The 16,041-nt window shown below is 50.7% G+C and overlaps 2 protein-coding genes across 2 annotated transcripts in view; one reads left to right on the forward strand and one right to left on the reverse strand.

The window, feature by feature from the left end:
* Wnt3 (Wnt family member 3) overlaps positions 1 to 9,473 on the forward strand; it is a 51,577-nt gene extending 42,104 nt beyond the window's left edge. The window contains exons 3-5 of the mRNA XM_004655112.2: positions 1,947 to 2,212; positions 2,750 to 3,237; positions 7,850 to 9,473. Of these exons, the coding sequence (XP_004655169.1) occupies positions 1,947 to 2,212; positions 2,750 to 3,229 (746 nt within the window). The 3' untranslated portion in view covers positions 3,230 to 3,237; positions 7,850 to 9,473. The remainder of the gene's footprint in view (positions 1 to 1,946; positions 2,213 to 2,749; positions 3,238 to 7,849) is intronic.
* A 4,437-nt stretch (positions 9,474 to 13,910) lies between these two features.
* Nsf (N-ethylmaleimide sensitive factor, vesicle fusing ATPase) overlaps positions 13,911 to 16,041 on the reverse strand; it is a 176,465-nt gene continuing 174,334 nt past the window's right edge. Inside the window, exons 20-21 of the mRNA XM_045158691.1 lie at positions 15,950 to 16,005; positions 13,911 to 15,521 (exon numbers count right to left, since the gene is read on the reverse strand). Coding sequence (XP_045014626.1) covers positions 15,500 to 15,521; positions 15,950 to 16,005 — 78 coding nt within the window. The 3' untranslated portion in view covers positions 13,911 to 15,499. The remainder of the gene's footprint in view (positions 15,522 to 15,949; positions 16,006 to 16,041) is intronic.

Consider the following 16,041-nt stretch of genomic DNA (forward strand, 5'->3'; position numbering starts at 1 on the left):
CAGTGGCGGCGGCTTGCTTTTTTTTTCCTCAAACCTGACCTCGTCGGCCAGTCGGGTCGCAGCGCCTTCCGGCGCCCCATCTCCGACCAGGTTGCACTTACGTCAAATGGCCCGGCGTCCCGACGCCTCCCCCCACCCCCACCCCCCAAAAAGCAAGACTCGATTTCCGATCGGTCTCCGGTGAGACCCGTGAGCCTATTGCCCGCTCGCCTTGGGTTTTGAAAGACCCCTGTGGGTTCTGCCGCATGCCTTCGTCCCATTGCCACGGGGTAATTGATGTCGCGGCCCTGCAGGGGGTGTGGGGGGGGTCGAACACACTTTGAGAACTAGGTGGGAGCGGTGGGGCGGAGTGTCGGGGAGGGCGACGGGACTCGAACCCGCGCCGGGCTGCGTGGGCGGCCTCGTGGAGACCTCGCGCGCGCACGCGGAGCCCGGAGAGCCCGGGGGCGCGGTCCCGAGCGGGGCGCGGGGTCCGAGGCCGGGCCGGGCCGGAAGGCTGGCTGGAGGCCGCGACGGCGGGGCGCAGGCGGCCCGGAGCCGGGGCCGCGGTCCCCCGCCGCGCCATTCACACGCCCTCTGGCCGCCGGGCGCGGCGCGGGGGCGGGGAACGCCGCCTGCGGGGACCGCGCGGCCTGGCGCCGGGGCTGGGGGCGCGGCCCGGCCGCGGGAGCCCGCCCGTTGCTACGCGGTGGCGGCCCGGCCCGGCGGCCCGAGCCCGGCGGCCGCATTATGCGGGTAATGCGCTGTGACACCGCGCGAACAAAGGCGGATTGAGCGGCCCAGCGGGCCCCGCCGGACGGGGACCGGCACAGCGGGGCTGTCAGCGCCGCTCCCAGGCTAATCCCCACCCCGCCCCCGCCGCCCCGGCGCTGGGAACCTAGCGCGGCCCGAGGACCGCCGGAAGCGAGGGGGCGTCCTCCCCTGGGCCATCCGGGGGACGGAGGCCGGGGTCCCCACCCGCAGCGAGCCCCGGGCTGCACCGGCTTCTGCAGCGCGCCGGCCCCAGGGCGCGAGCTCCCGCCGCGCACTCCTTCCCCAACCCGAGCAGAAAGTGGGACGGGTCCCCGCGGTGCAGGGGGCGCACGAGGGCGTTGGGACCCCGGAGAGCAGCCGTAGCTTAGGAGGGCCTCCCGGTCTGCGGAGCTGCAAGCTCCCCCAGTCCCCAACATGGCCTGGGAAAGAAAGCCCCAGACTCCTAGGCCTGCTCTGGGTCTGTCCATCCACGCAGTGTCGCCGTCCGGGCCCTGGGATGCTCCTCGGTTGGGTCTGTTTACCTACCTCCCCGCCCGCAGTCCGCAGTGCTCCTGTGTGCAACGTGAGGTTCAAAGAAATTAATCGACCAGAGCCCCAGCGTCTGTGCATACACACCCAGCATTCGGGGGTGGCTCTTATAATGAGGTTTGGGGGACACCGCTGAGAACCTCCCTTTCTCCTTCACCAGACCCTGGACACTGTCCTTGGGTCCGGCTTTAGCACAGGGGAACCCGGATGGAGGAACATTGGCGGGGAGAAGGTGTACCCCTTTTACAAAGCTGAGAAGGAAATCTGCCCATCCATGTGGAGCAGCGTGTCTCAGTAGGTTTAGGGTGCAGATTGGCAGGGCAGACCTCAGGCCCCCTGGAGAATGGAAACATTAGGACTGAGCTGGGTCTCTGGATTTTGGGAGGGCGCCTGGCAAGGGACCAAGGGCCTGGACGGAGCTTGGCTGCCTCAGTCATTCCTTTGTCAGTCGTTCCTCCCGCTGCTGGTCTCACTCTGGCCTGCAGCAGGATCTGAACCAGCTAGAGAGGAGTGGAGAGGACCCTGGTTCCTCGCGCGTCTTTTGGGGCTGGTGAGCCCTTGAGCGCTTCTCCGGTCCCCCCAACCCCACCCCACACACAGCTAGCAAGGCGGAAGCGGGGCCGAGTGTCCAGCCTGAGTGTCGTTTCCCCGTGGCCTCCCCTCAGCCACCCGTGAGTCGGCCTTCGTGCACGCCATCGCCTCGGCTGGCGTGGCCTTTGCGGTCACGCGCTCCTGCGCCGAGGGCACCTCCACCATCTGTGGCTGCGACTCGCACCATAAGGGGCCACCTGGCGAAGGCTGGAAGTGGGGCGGCTGCAGCGAGGACGCAGACTTCGGGGTGCTGGTGTCCAGGGAGTTTGCGGATGCTCGCGAGAACAGGCCGGATGCGCGCTCGGCCATGAACAAACACAACAACGAGGCAGGACGCACGGTGAGCTCACCCCCAGCCCTTGCCTCAACCTTGGGGGTCCCTATCCCACCCTGTCTGCCTCTTCCGGAGACACGCGGAGCATCCAGCCTCTTAAGGGCGGTTCCAGGCTCTGGGGAATGAGCTTGTATGAAAGTGTGGCCACCAGTGAGTGGGCACCAGATGGGCAGCGCATCCTATGCCCGTTAATTGGCTGGGCGCATGTAGGACCATAAAATGTCATAGGGAGGCTGCTTTTGAATCTGACCCTTCCATACTTCCTGTAGCTGCTGTAGGACCTCAGGTGAGTCACTTAGCTCCCAGCCTCATCGTTCCTATCTGTGAAATGGGTATAACAGTCCCTACAGCCAACGACTCATTTTGAGAGATGAATGTGATATCTGCCCATGTTTGGGGTGTGAGTAACTGATCGAGGACACTAGCTCCTGTCCATTCTTTTCCCGGCACAAAATAGGAGTAGGGAAGGGGGCGGGCGTGAGGCGGAAGGAAAGGTACCCCAGAAGGGTCAGTCTGGAGCCAACTGCTCTCTTCTTTCCCCAGACCATCCTGGACCACATGCACCTCAAGTGCAAATGCCACGGGCTGTCAGGCAGCTGCGAGGTGAAGACCTGCTGGTGGGCCCAGCCTGACTTCCGGGCCATTGGCGACTTCCTCAAAGACAAGTATGACAGCGCCTCAGAGATGGTGGTGGAGAAGCACCGCGAGTCCCGGGGCTGGGTGGAGACGCTGCGGGCCAAGTACGCACTCTTCAAGCCGCCCACCGAGAGAGACCTGGTCTACTACGAGAACTCTCCTAACTTCTGTGAGCCCAACCCAGAGACGGGCTCCTTTGGCACCAGGGACCGGACTTGCAATGTCACCTCCCACGGCATTGATGGCTGCGATCTGCTCTGCTGTGGCCGCGGCCACAACACGCGGACGGAGAAGCGGAGGGAGAAGTGCCACTGCATCTTCCACTGGTGCTGCTACGTGAGCTGCCAGGAGTGCGTCCGCATCTACGACGTGCACACCTGCAAGTAGGGCGCCAGGTAGGGCGCGGGGCGCGGGGGGGGGGGCGCCCTTACCCTCTGCTAGCCCCCTCCCTTCTGCCTCCGACACATCCAAGATACGCAAATTCCACTGGCCAAAATAGGAAGCCTCGATTCCCCACGCTTGGGTGGGAATGATTTGGGGCAGCGCCTTGGTTAGATGACACAAAGCTCACACAATAAGCAAGCACGCGCGCGTAAGCCACGAGCAATTGATTAAAACTCTTACGCAAATTCGCTAATGAGCCAGATCAGATTCGTGCATGGCCAGTGGCTATTGTTAAGGTGCAGGTCTGCTCCCACGTGTACCCCCAGTTTCTCCCTTCCCTTCCCTGGGCCTCAGTTTCCTCACTGTGCAATGGGACTAGGTTTAAAATGCCTGACATCCTATCCTGGGCGGGGAAAGTCTTTCCTACCTCGGGCCGCGAGTTACTCTGCATGGACCTGACCTTTTGCACAGCATACATGTTCCCAAGTTCTGGAGGTGGGTGGGGGAGGCGCTGGATCAGCCGCGTCCTGGCAGATCTGAAGCTTGGGTGAGGTGGGGGAGCACTCTCACCCAGTTATGGACAGTGATGGGGAGGAGGAAGGGTTCAAGTTCAGAGTAACTGTGGTGAGTAATCACAGGATCAAAGGTGGGTGGATTTTGCTCCCAAGCTTCCCAGAGGTGGCTTGTGTGGGAGGCACTGTGCCCTGGTCTGTAGAACCCCAGGGCAGGTCAATCTAGATGCAGTGTGGTTCTGTTAGGTTTCTGAAACCAAGTGTGGCCCTTCTCTGTCTTCTCTCCTCTGGGAAGAAGTTTATTGTGTGGAGGTGTGATGGTGGGCTTTTCAGTTTGGCCCAGTCCTAGGCTATTTTCTCCTATTAGCCAGTCATGTGACCCAGACAAGGTATTCTTCAACAGACCTGTCTGTTCCCTTCCCCTGAGCTTCTGCTAGGTGCTCTGGGGACAGTGCTTGACTACGTGGAGAGCCCGGGCCTGCTGGCTCATGGCCGGCCAGGGGCCATGTTTGGGACGAGCTGCTTCACTGTGTGTCTGTTCCTTCCAGTCACCAGCGAGCTGGGGCACACGGAAACTGGTGATGGGTATCTGTGCTGTGTGGGCCAGGCAAGGTATCTGACACCATGTCCACAGGGAGTGGCTCTGGCTGAGAGGTGACAGCCTTCCCAGCCCCTGTAGAAGTCCCTTGGTGGGTGGAGCTCAGGTCCCATCTGGGCAGGAAGCATCCAGAAAGATTTGGAGGCATGAGCTTCCTTGGTGTCAGGATAAAGCAGGATGGGGGAAGAGGATGGAGGTGAGCTCTAGCACCTCTCTTGCCAGCTGCCAGCCTTGTACCACCTTCTGCGGTGGTGGTGGAATGGGGACCTCACTGAGCTTCCATGAGGCTCAGGTTCGCCAGAGCACAGGAGTGTTCCTTTGAGTACAGCACTAACAGGAAGTGAGGTAAATGACGTCAGAGTTGTGGCACAGGAGTCACTGTAAAGAAAGCGTCTCATTCACTGCTTTAAACATTTAGTTATTTATTTGAGAGAGAATGGGTGTGCCAGGGCCTCCAGCCACTGCAAATGAACTCCAGATGCGTGCGCCCCCTTGTGCATCTGGCTTATGTGGGTCCTGGGGAATGGAACCAGGGTCCTTAGGCTTTGCAGGCAAATGGCTTAACTGCTAAGCTATTTCCCCAGCCCTCATTTACTGCTTTTTAAAAAAAATATTTGAGAGAGAGGCAGAGATATAACATATATCTCTATCTATCTATCTATCTATCTATCCATCCATCCATTCATTCAGAAAGAGGAGAGAATGGGTATGCCAGGGCTTCTAGCCACTGCAAATGAACTCCAGGTAGATGTGCTTACGTGAGTACTGGGGAATCAAACCTGGGTCCTTAGGCTTCCAAAGCAAGCACCTTAACCACTAAGCCATCTCTTCAACCCTGCTTTTTTTTTAAATTAATTTATTTATTTGAGAGAGAGGGAAAAATGGGCATGCCAGGGCTTCCAGCCACTGCAAACAAACTTCAGATGCATGTGCCATCTGGTGCATCTGGCTTATGTGGGTCCTGGGGAATCGAACCAAGGTCCTTTGGCTTGGCAGGCAAGCACCTTAACTGGTAAGCCTCTCCTCCAGCCCCTCTCGAACCCTGCTTTTTAAAAAGGATAGGAGAAAAGTTAGTGGCTAAAAATACTCACAGCTACAGGGTGGCACGTGGAGGCAGGAGGACTGTTTGAAGACCACCGTGGCCACCTTCTCTGGTGACCATTATGTCCAGTGGAACCTCTGTAGCACTGGCATGAGTGAGACATAACTGGTGGTTCTGAGAGGGACTGTGGGAGTGCAGAGTCTTGGGGGACTAGCACTGGCCAGGCCAGGAGGGCCATTTGTCCTGCCTGCCCGTTTCACCAATGGGCACACTGAGTTAGCAGCTGAATGGGCCCAGCTTTCTGCCTCTAGGAGACCCTTCTATGGGTCTTGCCACAACCCTAGCAGGGGTCCAAGCCTCGTCAGCGGCCCCAGTGTGGAGACGATCACTTATATAGACTCTGTGGGTCTGTCCTGGCCCCACATGGGGCAGGAGATCTGCTAAGCAGGGCGGGAGATACTCCACTGGTCTTTGGCCTGCAGATCTGCCCTCCACCTCCAGCCCTGGCACCAATACTGACTTCCTATGAAGAATCAGGAAGGTGGCTTGATGGTAGAGCACTTGCCATGCCCTGGTTTCAATCTTCAGTGCTGTGAAGCGTAGCTCAGACATAGCCTCAAGATACCATATCTGGGCTGGAGAGATGGCTTAGCGGTTAAGCGCTTGCCTGTGAAGCCCAAGGACCCCGGTTCGAGGCTCGGTTCCCCAGGTCCCACGTTAGCCAGATGCACAAGAGGGCGCACGCGTCTGGAGTTTGTTTGCAGAGGCTGGAGGCCCTGGCGCACCCTTTCTCTCTTTTCTCCCTATCTGCCTCTTTTTCTCTCTGTCACTATCAAATAAATAAAAATAAACAACAACAAAAAAAGATACCATATCTGTGGAGGTCATGTAATCCAAACCCTTCACATATGAGAGCTCTCGAGTCGACTCCGTGCCAAGTAGGGGGTCTGTGCCCACTGTTGCATCTTTTTTTTTTTTTTTTTAAATAAAGAATGGATTGAATGAATCTGGTAGTGTTTTGGCCTCTCTGAGCTCTGGTTTTCACATTTGTGAAGTAGGATAAGGTGCTCCAACTGGGCTGCCTGGGAACTAGACACTGCACGCAAACAGCCTGCCTGACCCAGGGTTCGGTGCTCATGGAGAGGTAGCTGAGATTCTGGGGCCCCGCAGGGGTGTTCACAAGCCGCTTGCTTTGGGCTGAGGGTCCTGGTCTGAAGCCATAGGCCACAGGCTGGCTGAGATTCGGCCACTTCCTCCCATCCCTTCATCTGCGTAGACACTCTACTGATAGACCCTAAGGAAACAGCTGCAGGGCTGTAGGGGACAGACAGAGCATCTAGTTCTTCTTCTGGCTGTCCTGTCTGTTTTATCAGGGAGCCACCGAACACAGCAGGCCACGTTCCACCCTGGGCAGAGAGCTGGTCACAGCACTTTGTCCAGGCAGCTCAGTGTCCAGGTCATTCCCTGTGTGGGACAGACACCTTGGCTGTCGCTTGGACTTTTGTGTGCTGTCTTCCCATTAAGCACTGGTCTGATCTGAATACTGGTATCTTTTTTGCCTATTATTATTATTATTATTTATTATTTGAGGCATCATGAGTATGGGTGCACAGGGATCTCCTGTTACCGTAAATGAACGCCAGACACACGTACCACTTTGTGCACACGGCTTCACGTGGGCACTGGGGAATAGAACCCAAGTCATTAGGGATTGCAAGCTTTAACCACTGAGACATCTCTCTAGCCCTGAATAATGGTACAAGGATCAGATTCATTCCTTGTTATTCATATGTTGGAAAGGCTCTGGGCCAGAAGCACATGACCTGGCTGACCCTGAGTCCTGGATCTGTCACTAATCGATTGTGGGACCTGAGGGTATCCATTTAATCATTTTGTGCCTACATCAGCTTCTCTAAGAGTCTCATACTGGCCCTGCCAGCTCCAGAGCCCAGGGCTGGCTGGGAGATGGCCTTGAACCTCAAATGCTGTGGGATAGGACTGCACAGGTGACAAAACATAGCCAGGACAGCTTCCCTGAAAGGAATTTATCACAATTAGTTAAATAGATTCCCTCCCATTTGGACAGCTCACAGCAAGCTGCCTGGTGTCTTGCAGTAACACAGTGCATGCCTGGCACTGGCCCAGCTGGGGTCTGGCCATTCAGCCGGGCAGATTTCTCCCTGAAGCTACCCAGGATGAAGTCATGGAGTAGCATGGTTTCTTGCAATGGGCTTCCTCTGCCCCCGGCCCTTAACTAGAAGCAGGACGGTTGGATTTCTGCACAATTAATCTCCCCTGGTCCCGCAGATCACACACCGTTCCTCAGCGGTAGGCTGTGTGCGAGGTTAGGAGGCAGTGGGAAAGAAGTGTTGTGGTCGCCTATTGGCAGCCTCTGATCTTTGCACCCCAAGAGGTGGTATTCCTGGGAGAAGAAGGAGGTTTCTGATGCTTTACTGTTTGTTTTCCCAAAGGGCACTGGGCAGGGATAGAGTGTGTGGCTGGACAGATTCACCGAAGTCCCATGGGAAGCAGGACCCAGAGCCAAGCCAGCCCTTGGCACCCGCCAGCAAGGAACGCAGACTGCTGCCAGCCGCATGTGATCAATGACCTGGACCCAGCAGCCTCGGACGGGACGCACCTCCTCCTTCACCTAACGTTTCTCACCCTGCTCCGGATGGTGTGTGGCTTTCACAGTGGGGCTTTCTTTTTGGTTCTCCAGGGTCTGTTAGGAACAGACCTGAGGCTTACCTTTGCACATGTTAAAGGAAATAAAAATGAAAAAATATATTCTACTGCAACAGAGCAGGCTGGGCTGATGCGAGCTCTTGGCCTGGTGGGAAAGACACGAGTGTGAACAAGATTCTGTCTCCAGGCTGCTTCCACTGGTGACATCCCGAGATGCCAGTGAGGTGGGAGTTGTGAAGCAGGCCAGAGCCCTGCAGCCTCCTTTCGGCCCCTCTATTCCTATTTAAGTTGGACACACTTTCCCATTCTGACAAAAGCCATAGGTGTAGCTGGGAGGAGGCTGGCGTGGGGGTTGTCAGGGTCACTGATGGAGGTGTGTGCGGAATGGCCAACTTCTTCCTAGTCTCATTCTCTCTGCAATCCTGCTCTGCTCGTAGGAGACAGTCAGATATCAACATTCTGCAGCTCACACCGGAAAAGACGCGTGTCATGGTGGACCTTGTAAATAAGTTAGGCATGAAGGCACATCTCCAGCTTGAACCACTGCCTGTAGAAGGCAGGGGTGTCTTTGGAAAGGGCAGTTCCATCTTTGCCAGCGGTGCGGATTCCGCGAGCCTCTCCAGGGAGGGCAGCTGGACTCTAGGTTGGTCACCTTGGAGTTTACCAGACAGCAGCAGTGAGAAAGCAACATCTCTGTTGCAATTCCAATTTTGTGAGTAGTGGGTGGGGTGGTGAAAACAATCCTTGTTTCCCCTGAATTATATGGGTGGGGCTCCCTGCATCCTTTTCTCCCTTTGGCCTGTGTGAATAAGCAGCCACAGTCCTTTACTTAGCAGAGCCCCTCCCCCACCTGTGTCAGACAGCCTCCACCCATGCAGTTCCCAGGGGTTGTGATTAGATGTTCCAAGGAGGCACCCGGGGTGAGAGAAGCAGTTCCTGATGCACACTGGTCTTGTCCAGTGTCCTGCAGGGGGCTAGCCTAATGGGCATGACAGTACAAAGCAATCAACCAACTTTGTCTTAAGGAGAATCAAAAAAAATCAAAAAGAGGAGATGTTAACAGAGAGAGAGAACAGAACAAAGAGTTGCCATTCCTACTGCCCTTCTGCCCGGGGCCTGCTTCACCATGACCAGGGTCAGCCACTCTCTGGTTCGTGCAGGCGGCTTGCCAAACCAGCCATCCAGCCTCTGGCCACAAGCGCTGCTCAAGATACATCCCCAGACCCTGCTAGTATTTGAAATGCCCCTTCCCATCTCACCTTAGAGAAGTTTGAAATCATGTTGACCAGAGAATGCTTGTTTTATGTAAGAACCCTTCAGCAGAATGGATACAAAAACTATAAAGTCCTTTCATATCTATGTATGCTATATTAAAGTGATAAAGTCATGTTTCTGGGGCGTTTTCAAGTAGCTGACAAGTAATTATTTAATAATAGTACATGAGTGCATTGTAATTATTCTCAAGTAGTCAGGTAATAGTATCCAACGGAAATTTCCTACCAACCTGCTGTATCCAAAGTTTTGTAAAAAGTTGTAGAAGTTGTTGATCTTTTTGATTTTATATTCAAAAAGTCTCTTTTTATAAATATTATTTATTATACAATGTATATACCTTTGAGTTAACTAAGATTATATATTATATAAATATATATATATTTGGAGAAAATATATTTCATCATGCAGTTTTTTCTGTTAAGTCATTAAAGAGAAGGTAAACAAACTCGAAATGGATACATTGTACCATGTGTGGAGTTTCCAGATTCATGCTTAACATGTCAGGAATAGCTGATTCTAGCCAGGTATGGTGGTGCACCCCTTTAATACTAGCACTCAGGAGGCAGAGGTAGGAGGGTCACCTTGAAATCAAGGCCAGTCTGGGAATATATAGCCAATTCCACATTAGCCTGGGCTAGAGTGAGACCCTACCTCAAAAAAAAAAAAAAAATCCATAAACAAATATACATTAAAAAAACATGGGGCAGTAATTCATCAACTTGAACATTTTCAACATATACATTAGTGTCTCGTACTTTAAAAGGTACAGTCCCAGGCCACAGGGCGAGTTGCTGCCTTAATCCTCTTCTTTTTAAACTGCATTTGTTGGGAATAGAGGATTTGCTCCATTGAAAACAAAACCTTTACCAGAAATGGCCCTTCCCTTGCCAGCTCCAGGACAGCAGCTGAACCGTAGGGGGTGGGGGTAGGCAGGTTGGCAAGGATGGTGTGCCTGTTGGCGGGCATGCTCTGAGGAAGGGCATCTCGTTCTTGGACTGGAGCGCCAACAGGACCCACCTGAGGCTCACATCTGCCTTCTTGATGGCATACGCGGTCCTTTTGTTTACAGATGGGCATCCTGCCTCATTGCTGGAGAAGAGCTCGTGTTCATTCTTTCTTTTCTTTCTTTCCCTTCCTTCATTCTCTCTTTTCCTCCCTTCCTTCTTTTTTTTTTTTTCTTGCAGTCTGCCTCTAGTAGAAATAATTGCTACTCACTTCATTGAATAAAAGCAGAAAAATGAAGCAATCTATGTTGGCAGTGAAGATGGGCTACCTGTACCAGGCCACTTCTGTAAACCCTTTAGGCTAGGAATGAGCACTAAAAATTCACAAGCTTTCTTCTGCTTTTAGCCCCTGGAAAGCTTGTTCCAACTGTGAAAGGTTATGGTACTGGTCACTTTCACTTTTCCGTGAAGCCGATAACCAGCCTTCTGAGTACATTATTTAAACCTGTAAGACTGCCCAATATTTAAATGGCCCCGTTCATACTTTCTGAGGCCATTTGTACCCTGTGATTATTGTATTCCATGATGAAAGAGATAGCATTTATTGCTGTTCTTGAACATTAGTTTCTCAATAAGCATCAATAGCTACAAACATTTAAAAATAGAAGAAGTTGAAAAAATCCAAGAGGATGAAAGGAGATGTTTTTAAAAGAATATTTATTTATTTATGAGAGAAAGAAGCAGATTTATTTTTGAGAGAGAGAAAGAATGAGTATGCCAGGGCTTCTACCCACTGCAAAAGAACTCCAGATGTTTGTGCCACCTTATGTATCTGGCTTTATCTGGGCACTGGAGAATTGAACCAGGGTCCTTAGACTTTTCACATAAGCACCTTAAGGGCTGAATCATCTCTCCAGACCAAGATTTTCCAAAGCAGTATTACACTATAAAGAAAGAAGAGGGGAAGCATGAGCTCATTGGTACAGTACAAGGCAGAGATCATTCAGTGGGTCTGCTGGAGTCTACCATGTGTTCCTGGGCATGTGGACATGCTCATGCGTGGCTGCTCCACACACAAAAGGAGAACTAGTTCAGCTGAAGTATGGTGGCTCCATTGCCAACCACCTTCCTAGCTTAGAAAAAAATCCTAGGAGACCCAACAGCTGTTTTACCTCCAAAATAGTGATTGTCCGTTGTGTGAGACTGTGCTGGGAAAATCTGAAACATGAGCCCTCCTTGCTAATCCTTTTGCTTTTCAAAAAATTTCGTTATTTATTTCTTTAAAAATATTTAGTTAAAGCCAGGCGTTGTGGCACACACCTTTAATCCCAGCACTTGGGAGGCAGAGGTAGGAAGATTGCCGTGAGTTTGAGGCCACCCTGAGACTCCATAGTGAATTCCAGGTCAGCCTGGGCTAGAGTGGGACCCTACCTCAAAAAAAAAAAAAAAAAAAAAAATATATATATATATATATATATATATATATATCATTTATTTATTTGTGAGAGAAAGAAGCAGAAAGAGAGAAAATGAACGCACCAGGGCCACTGCAAACCAACTCTAGACACATGCACCACCTTGTGCATCTGGCTTACGTGGGTCCTGGGGAATCGAACCAGGATCCTTAGACTTTACAGGCAAGCAAGCACATTAATTGCTAAATCCTCTCTAGCCTATTATTTATTTTTATGTGTGCGTGTGTGTACATGTGCACCTGGGTATCTTGCTACTGCGAACAAATCCCAGGACAACAGCCTTTGCAAGAAAGCTGTCTCCCTACCTCCTCCCCATTCCTTTCTTGACACAGGGTCTCATCCCGTAGCCCAGGCTGGCCGTGGACTCCGCATTCTCTTACCTCTGCCTCCCAAGTGTTGAGATGACAAGTGTGCACCACTGAGCCTGGCCTACTTGCAAAATCTGTCTTTGGCTCCTTGGATTATTACCAATCGCAGACACTATCTTTGCATCTTAATGCCATGGTGTCCAGGTGGCACACCCCTATGCTGGGCTCAACTTTGGGCCCTAGCCTTGGCATAGCTTGCCAGCTGATGTAAAACTGTAATCACTTTGCAATAACTCCTGAAATTTACATGCTTTTTTGAACTCTCAAACATACCTTGCTCAGTTGCCAGGCAAGAAAACGAAATCCTGCCTTTGCTGTCTGTGTTTGGGCTGGATGGCTATTTATAGTCGACTCAATGCCTCAGCAAGTCTGTTAATCAGGGTTTGATTATTATACGCACCTGAATCTACTCCATAATTGTGTAGTATGTGGCTGAAACTTAAAAGGCGACTTGCTGTAGTTTTTAGGGCTAGAACATAAACGAAATAGACAGAATAGGCATGCCGGGGCCTCTGACCACTGCAAATGATCTCCAGACGCACGTGCAATTTTGCACACCTGCCTTTACGTGGGTACTGGGGAATCGAACCCGGGCTGTCAGGCTTTTACAAGCAAGCACCTTTAACCACTGAGTCACCTCTCCAGGCCCCAAAACATATTTCGGATACTAACCACAATTACATGAACTGTGCGTTACATGAAAAAGAGTCTCAGTGAAGATGTATACGTTTACTAAGGATAAAGTAATCCCTCTTCTTTAAGATGTTAATTAATTCCATCTTTTGACAGAACAGCAGGTTAAGTTTATTTGTAGGTGAACCCTTGGCAGCAGCTCAGGGAGTCCTGCGCTTTACCACGGGGCCATGCTCTGCAGCTCACCTCGTCTCTGAACCCACCTTCTCAAAGAAGGGCCTTTGTCCAGAGCTGTGAGGGGGAGCTGGCCCGGTTGTTGTTGAAGATAACCTCTTCTCCTCAGGGCCTTGCTGATTCCCTGGGCTGCCTCTCACCCCAGTTTGAATCAAGCCAACCATTGAGGTTGCGAGATCTGAGAGGTCAGAGAAGTGCAAATCTATGAAAACGCCAAGCTAAGCCAAGTGAAGACATGAGTTTTGGAGTCCCTTGATTTGTACATTTCATAGCTTCCCATGAAATTCTACTGAGCAAGTTTTTCTTTGGTTTCTTACTAACCTAGTTTATAGCTTCAGCAGCACAGTTATTTTTTAAAAAGGTAAAGTAAGTATCAGGCATAAGTATAAAGATTCTTATATATTAGTGTTTGGATATGCTAATAGATTTTTTTTCTTTTTGAGGGAGGGTCTCACTCTGGTCTAGGCTGACCTGGAATTAACTCTGTAGTCTCAGGGTGGCCTTGAACTCATGGCGATCCTCCTACCTCTGCCTCCTGAGTGCTGGGATTAAAGGCGTGCGCCAACACACCCGGCTGCTAATTTTTTTTTTTTTTTTTTTTTGATATTTGCTAAGTAAGACATTTTAAAGCAAAAAGTATCCACGTATACTAGTAATGACCAAACAAAGAGGGGCTCTTCTTCTGAGTCCCATTTCTTTTTTAATTTTTTATTTAAGTTTATTTATTTGGGAGACAGAGAGAGAGAATGAGCACACCAAGGCCTTCAGCCACTGTAAACAAACTCGAGACACATGCACCACCTTGAGCATCCGGCTTACCTGAAACCTGTGTTGCAGCGCCGTACGCCCTGAGCCCCACTTCTTCATATGCTTTTACCAGTGATCTGCTGTGTACAAAATACTGGTCTACACAGTAGGTCAAGTATATTTACTCTTTATTGCATTCCTTCAATTTGCATTACACAATATAATATTTATCTTTTTCAATATAGTTTTGGACAAAACACAAAGACATTAACCTCACTGAACAAGAGACATAAGTTAATACAATGTGTGTTGCTTCATGGGAGGAGGAAAGAGGCCAGACCCTAGACAGACAGGGACTCACAGCACTGGCCACCAGGAACCGCGGTTTCACAACACCATCCACTCTTCAAGCCACAAAATAAGCCAGGGGTGTAAAAACCCAAAACAAAGGTATATAGACAGCAAGATTTGGAGATGATTTGCCTTCTACTGTGGGGACAGTAACCAGAGCCCCATCCCACTGCCACTGTGGCAACAAGCCCCCTGGTTGTGGGCGGCACCAGCACCTTAGAGTGGCTTCTGACCACTGTCATCACAGCCCAAGCAGCAGCAGGGAGAGGGCATGCTCCATACGCTCACGGCCGCGTGAGGACCTATTAAATGTCTAAGTCAGCGACGAGACAAACCACCCTCAAAAGGACCCGACAAGTTTCCCTCTTCGGAAGAAGTGTGTTCAATGCATTGGAATGGAAGTTCAAGGACTGAGGGAGATGACTAAGAGGTGGCTAATTTTTCCAGATAATAGTGTTTTATTTGTATGATAGATATTATAGATCATTTGAAATACAAGAAGGGTAATTCTGAATAAGTCATTAGGCTAAGGAAAAAAAGAAAAGTGGTTGATTCTAAGAAGCCTTTAATATTATCCTAAGGAATTGACCCACTTAGAGTTGGACACTAATTAGTGCTGAGAAGCTTGTAAATTATTTTAATATTTCTCTCTGTTTTGGGATATACATATTTCCATATATATAGATCTCTCACAAGTTTTTAACAACATCTACCAAGTGGTGATGATTAGCATATATCTTACCACAGAGCAAATTAATTACATTCAGGCTTATCAACAGCCACCAAAGTACTGATTTCACTTTCTGTCGGGAAAGATCTCCTGATTGCAACTTGGAAACATCTGTGAAAATGATTGAGGATAGCATTTTAGATATTTAAAGCTCTATTTCTTCACACAAAGATAATAACTCGCTCTGTGAGAGAACCTTTTAACCAAAAACCCAATTCAGTATTAGCACAAACAAGCTCTAAGAAGATTCTTTAGAATTTACCCCTTTTTGCTGTTGATTTGCATGTACAAAGTCTACCTTATAATCAGCCAAGTGTTATCTTACAGCATTCACCCCACTGACTGGCAGTTTTCTGGGGGTGAGGGTGGTAGGGAGCTCAGCATATGCAGTGTGCGCAGGTGCAGCCTGTCTCCCCGTGTTGCCTGAATAAGAAGGAATCAGCTTGGCTTGCATGGAATGGTAAGCAAAGCATTCTACAGCAAGGTTACACTTTCCACAAACACATGAAGGCGTCTCAAGAAGCACCCGGGGGTTTACTGCACTATCATGCACAGCGAGCATGGTGGAGGTGGAGGGCACTGCACGTGGGCCGGTATCCTGAGCACGAGGAGCGAAGACCGCAGGCCTCTTCCCTTGGTCCCCCCTTGGTCACTGCCTATTGTTGTGAACGGTCCATTTTCAATCGAAGTCTAGGGGACTACTGCAAGAGAGACAAACACACAAAACCATGAGCATGTGCAACTGCCATTCATCAAGAAATATCAAGAAAGCTTCTTAATATTCTCTCTACATCTTCTCACTATGCATTTGCTTAACAACAACCAAAAAAAGTCACTTAATCTCCATGCACTTAAAAGCAGGTTCCAATAAATATGTACCATTAAGTTTTTCCTGCTTTGTGACAAGGAAGTTTTGCGAAGCAGGACAAGGAGAGCAAACCAACAGAACAACCAACTTCCTTGCTCGGTCTCTCGGACCTACAACACAGGGAAGAATCTAATAAATGGAAACCGATTATCGAGGCAAGAAACCGTCAGATTCATGTGCACTGTCAGCAATTCTGAGGGAGGCTCCGGGGATGAACAGAGGGGATGTTAATGTGCAGACCTGAGGCCTCTGTGTACTTACGTTCCTTCTTCTCTTAAGAGGGCCAAAAATTTCCTCACACGATATTCTGGATCCATCTAAAGTCATCAGAAGAAACCAAGAAGACAGTCAAT

The sequence above is a fragment of the Jaculus jaculus genome, chromosome 9 (genome assembly GCF_020740685.1).
Source record: "Jaculus jaculus isolate mJacJac1 chromosome 9, mJacJac1.mat.Y.cur, whole genome shotgun sequence".
In the NCBI taxonomy this organism is placed as follows: Eukaryota; Metazoa; Chordata; class Mammalia; order Rodentia; family Dipodidae; genus Jaculus; species Jaculus jaculus.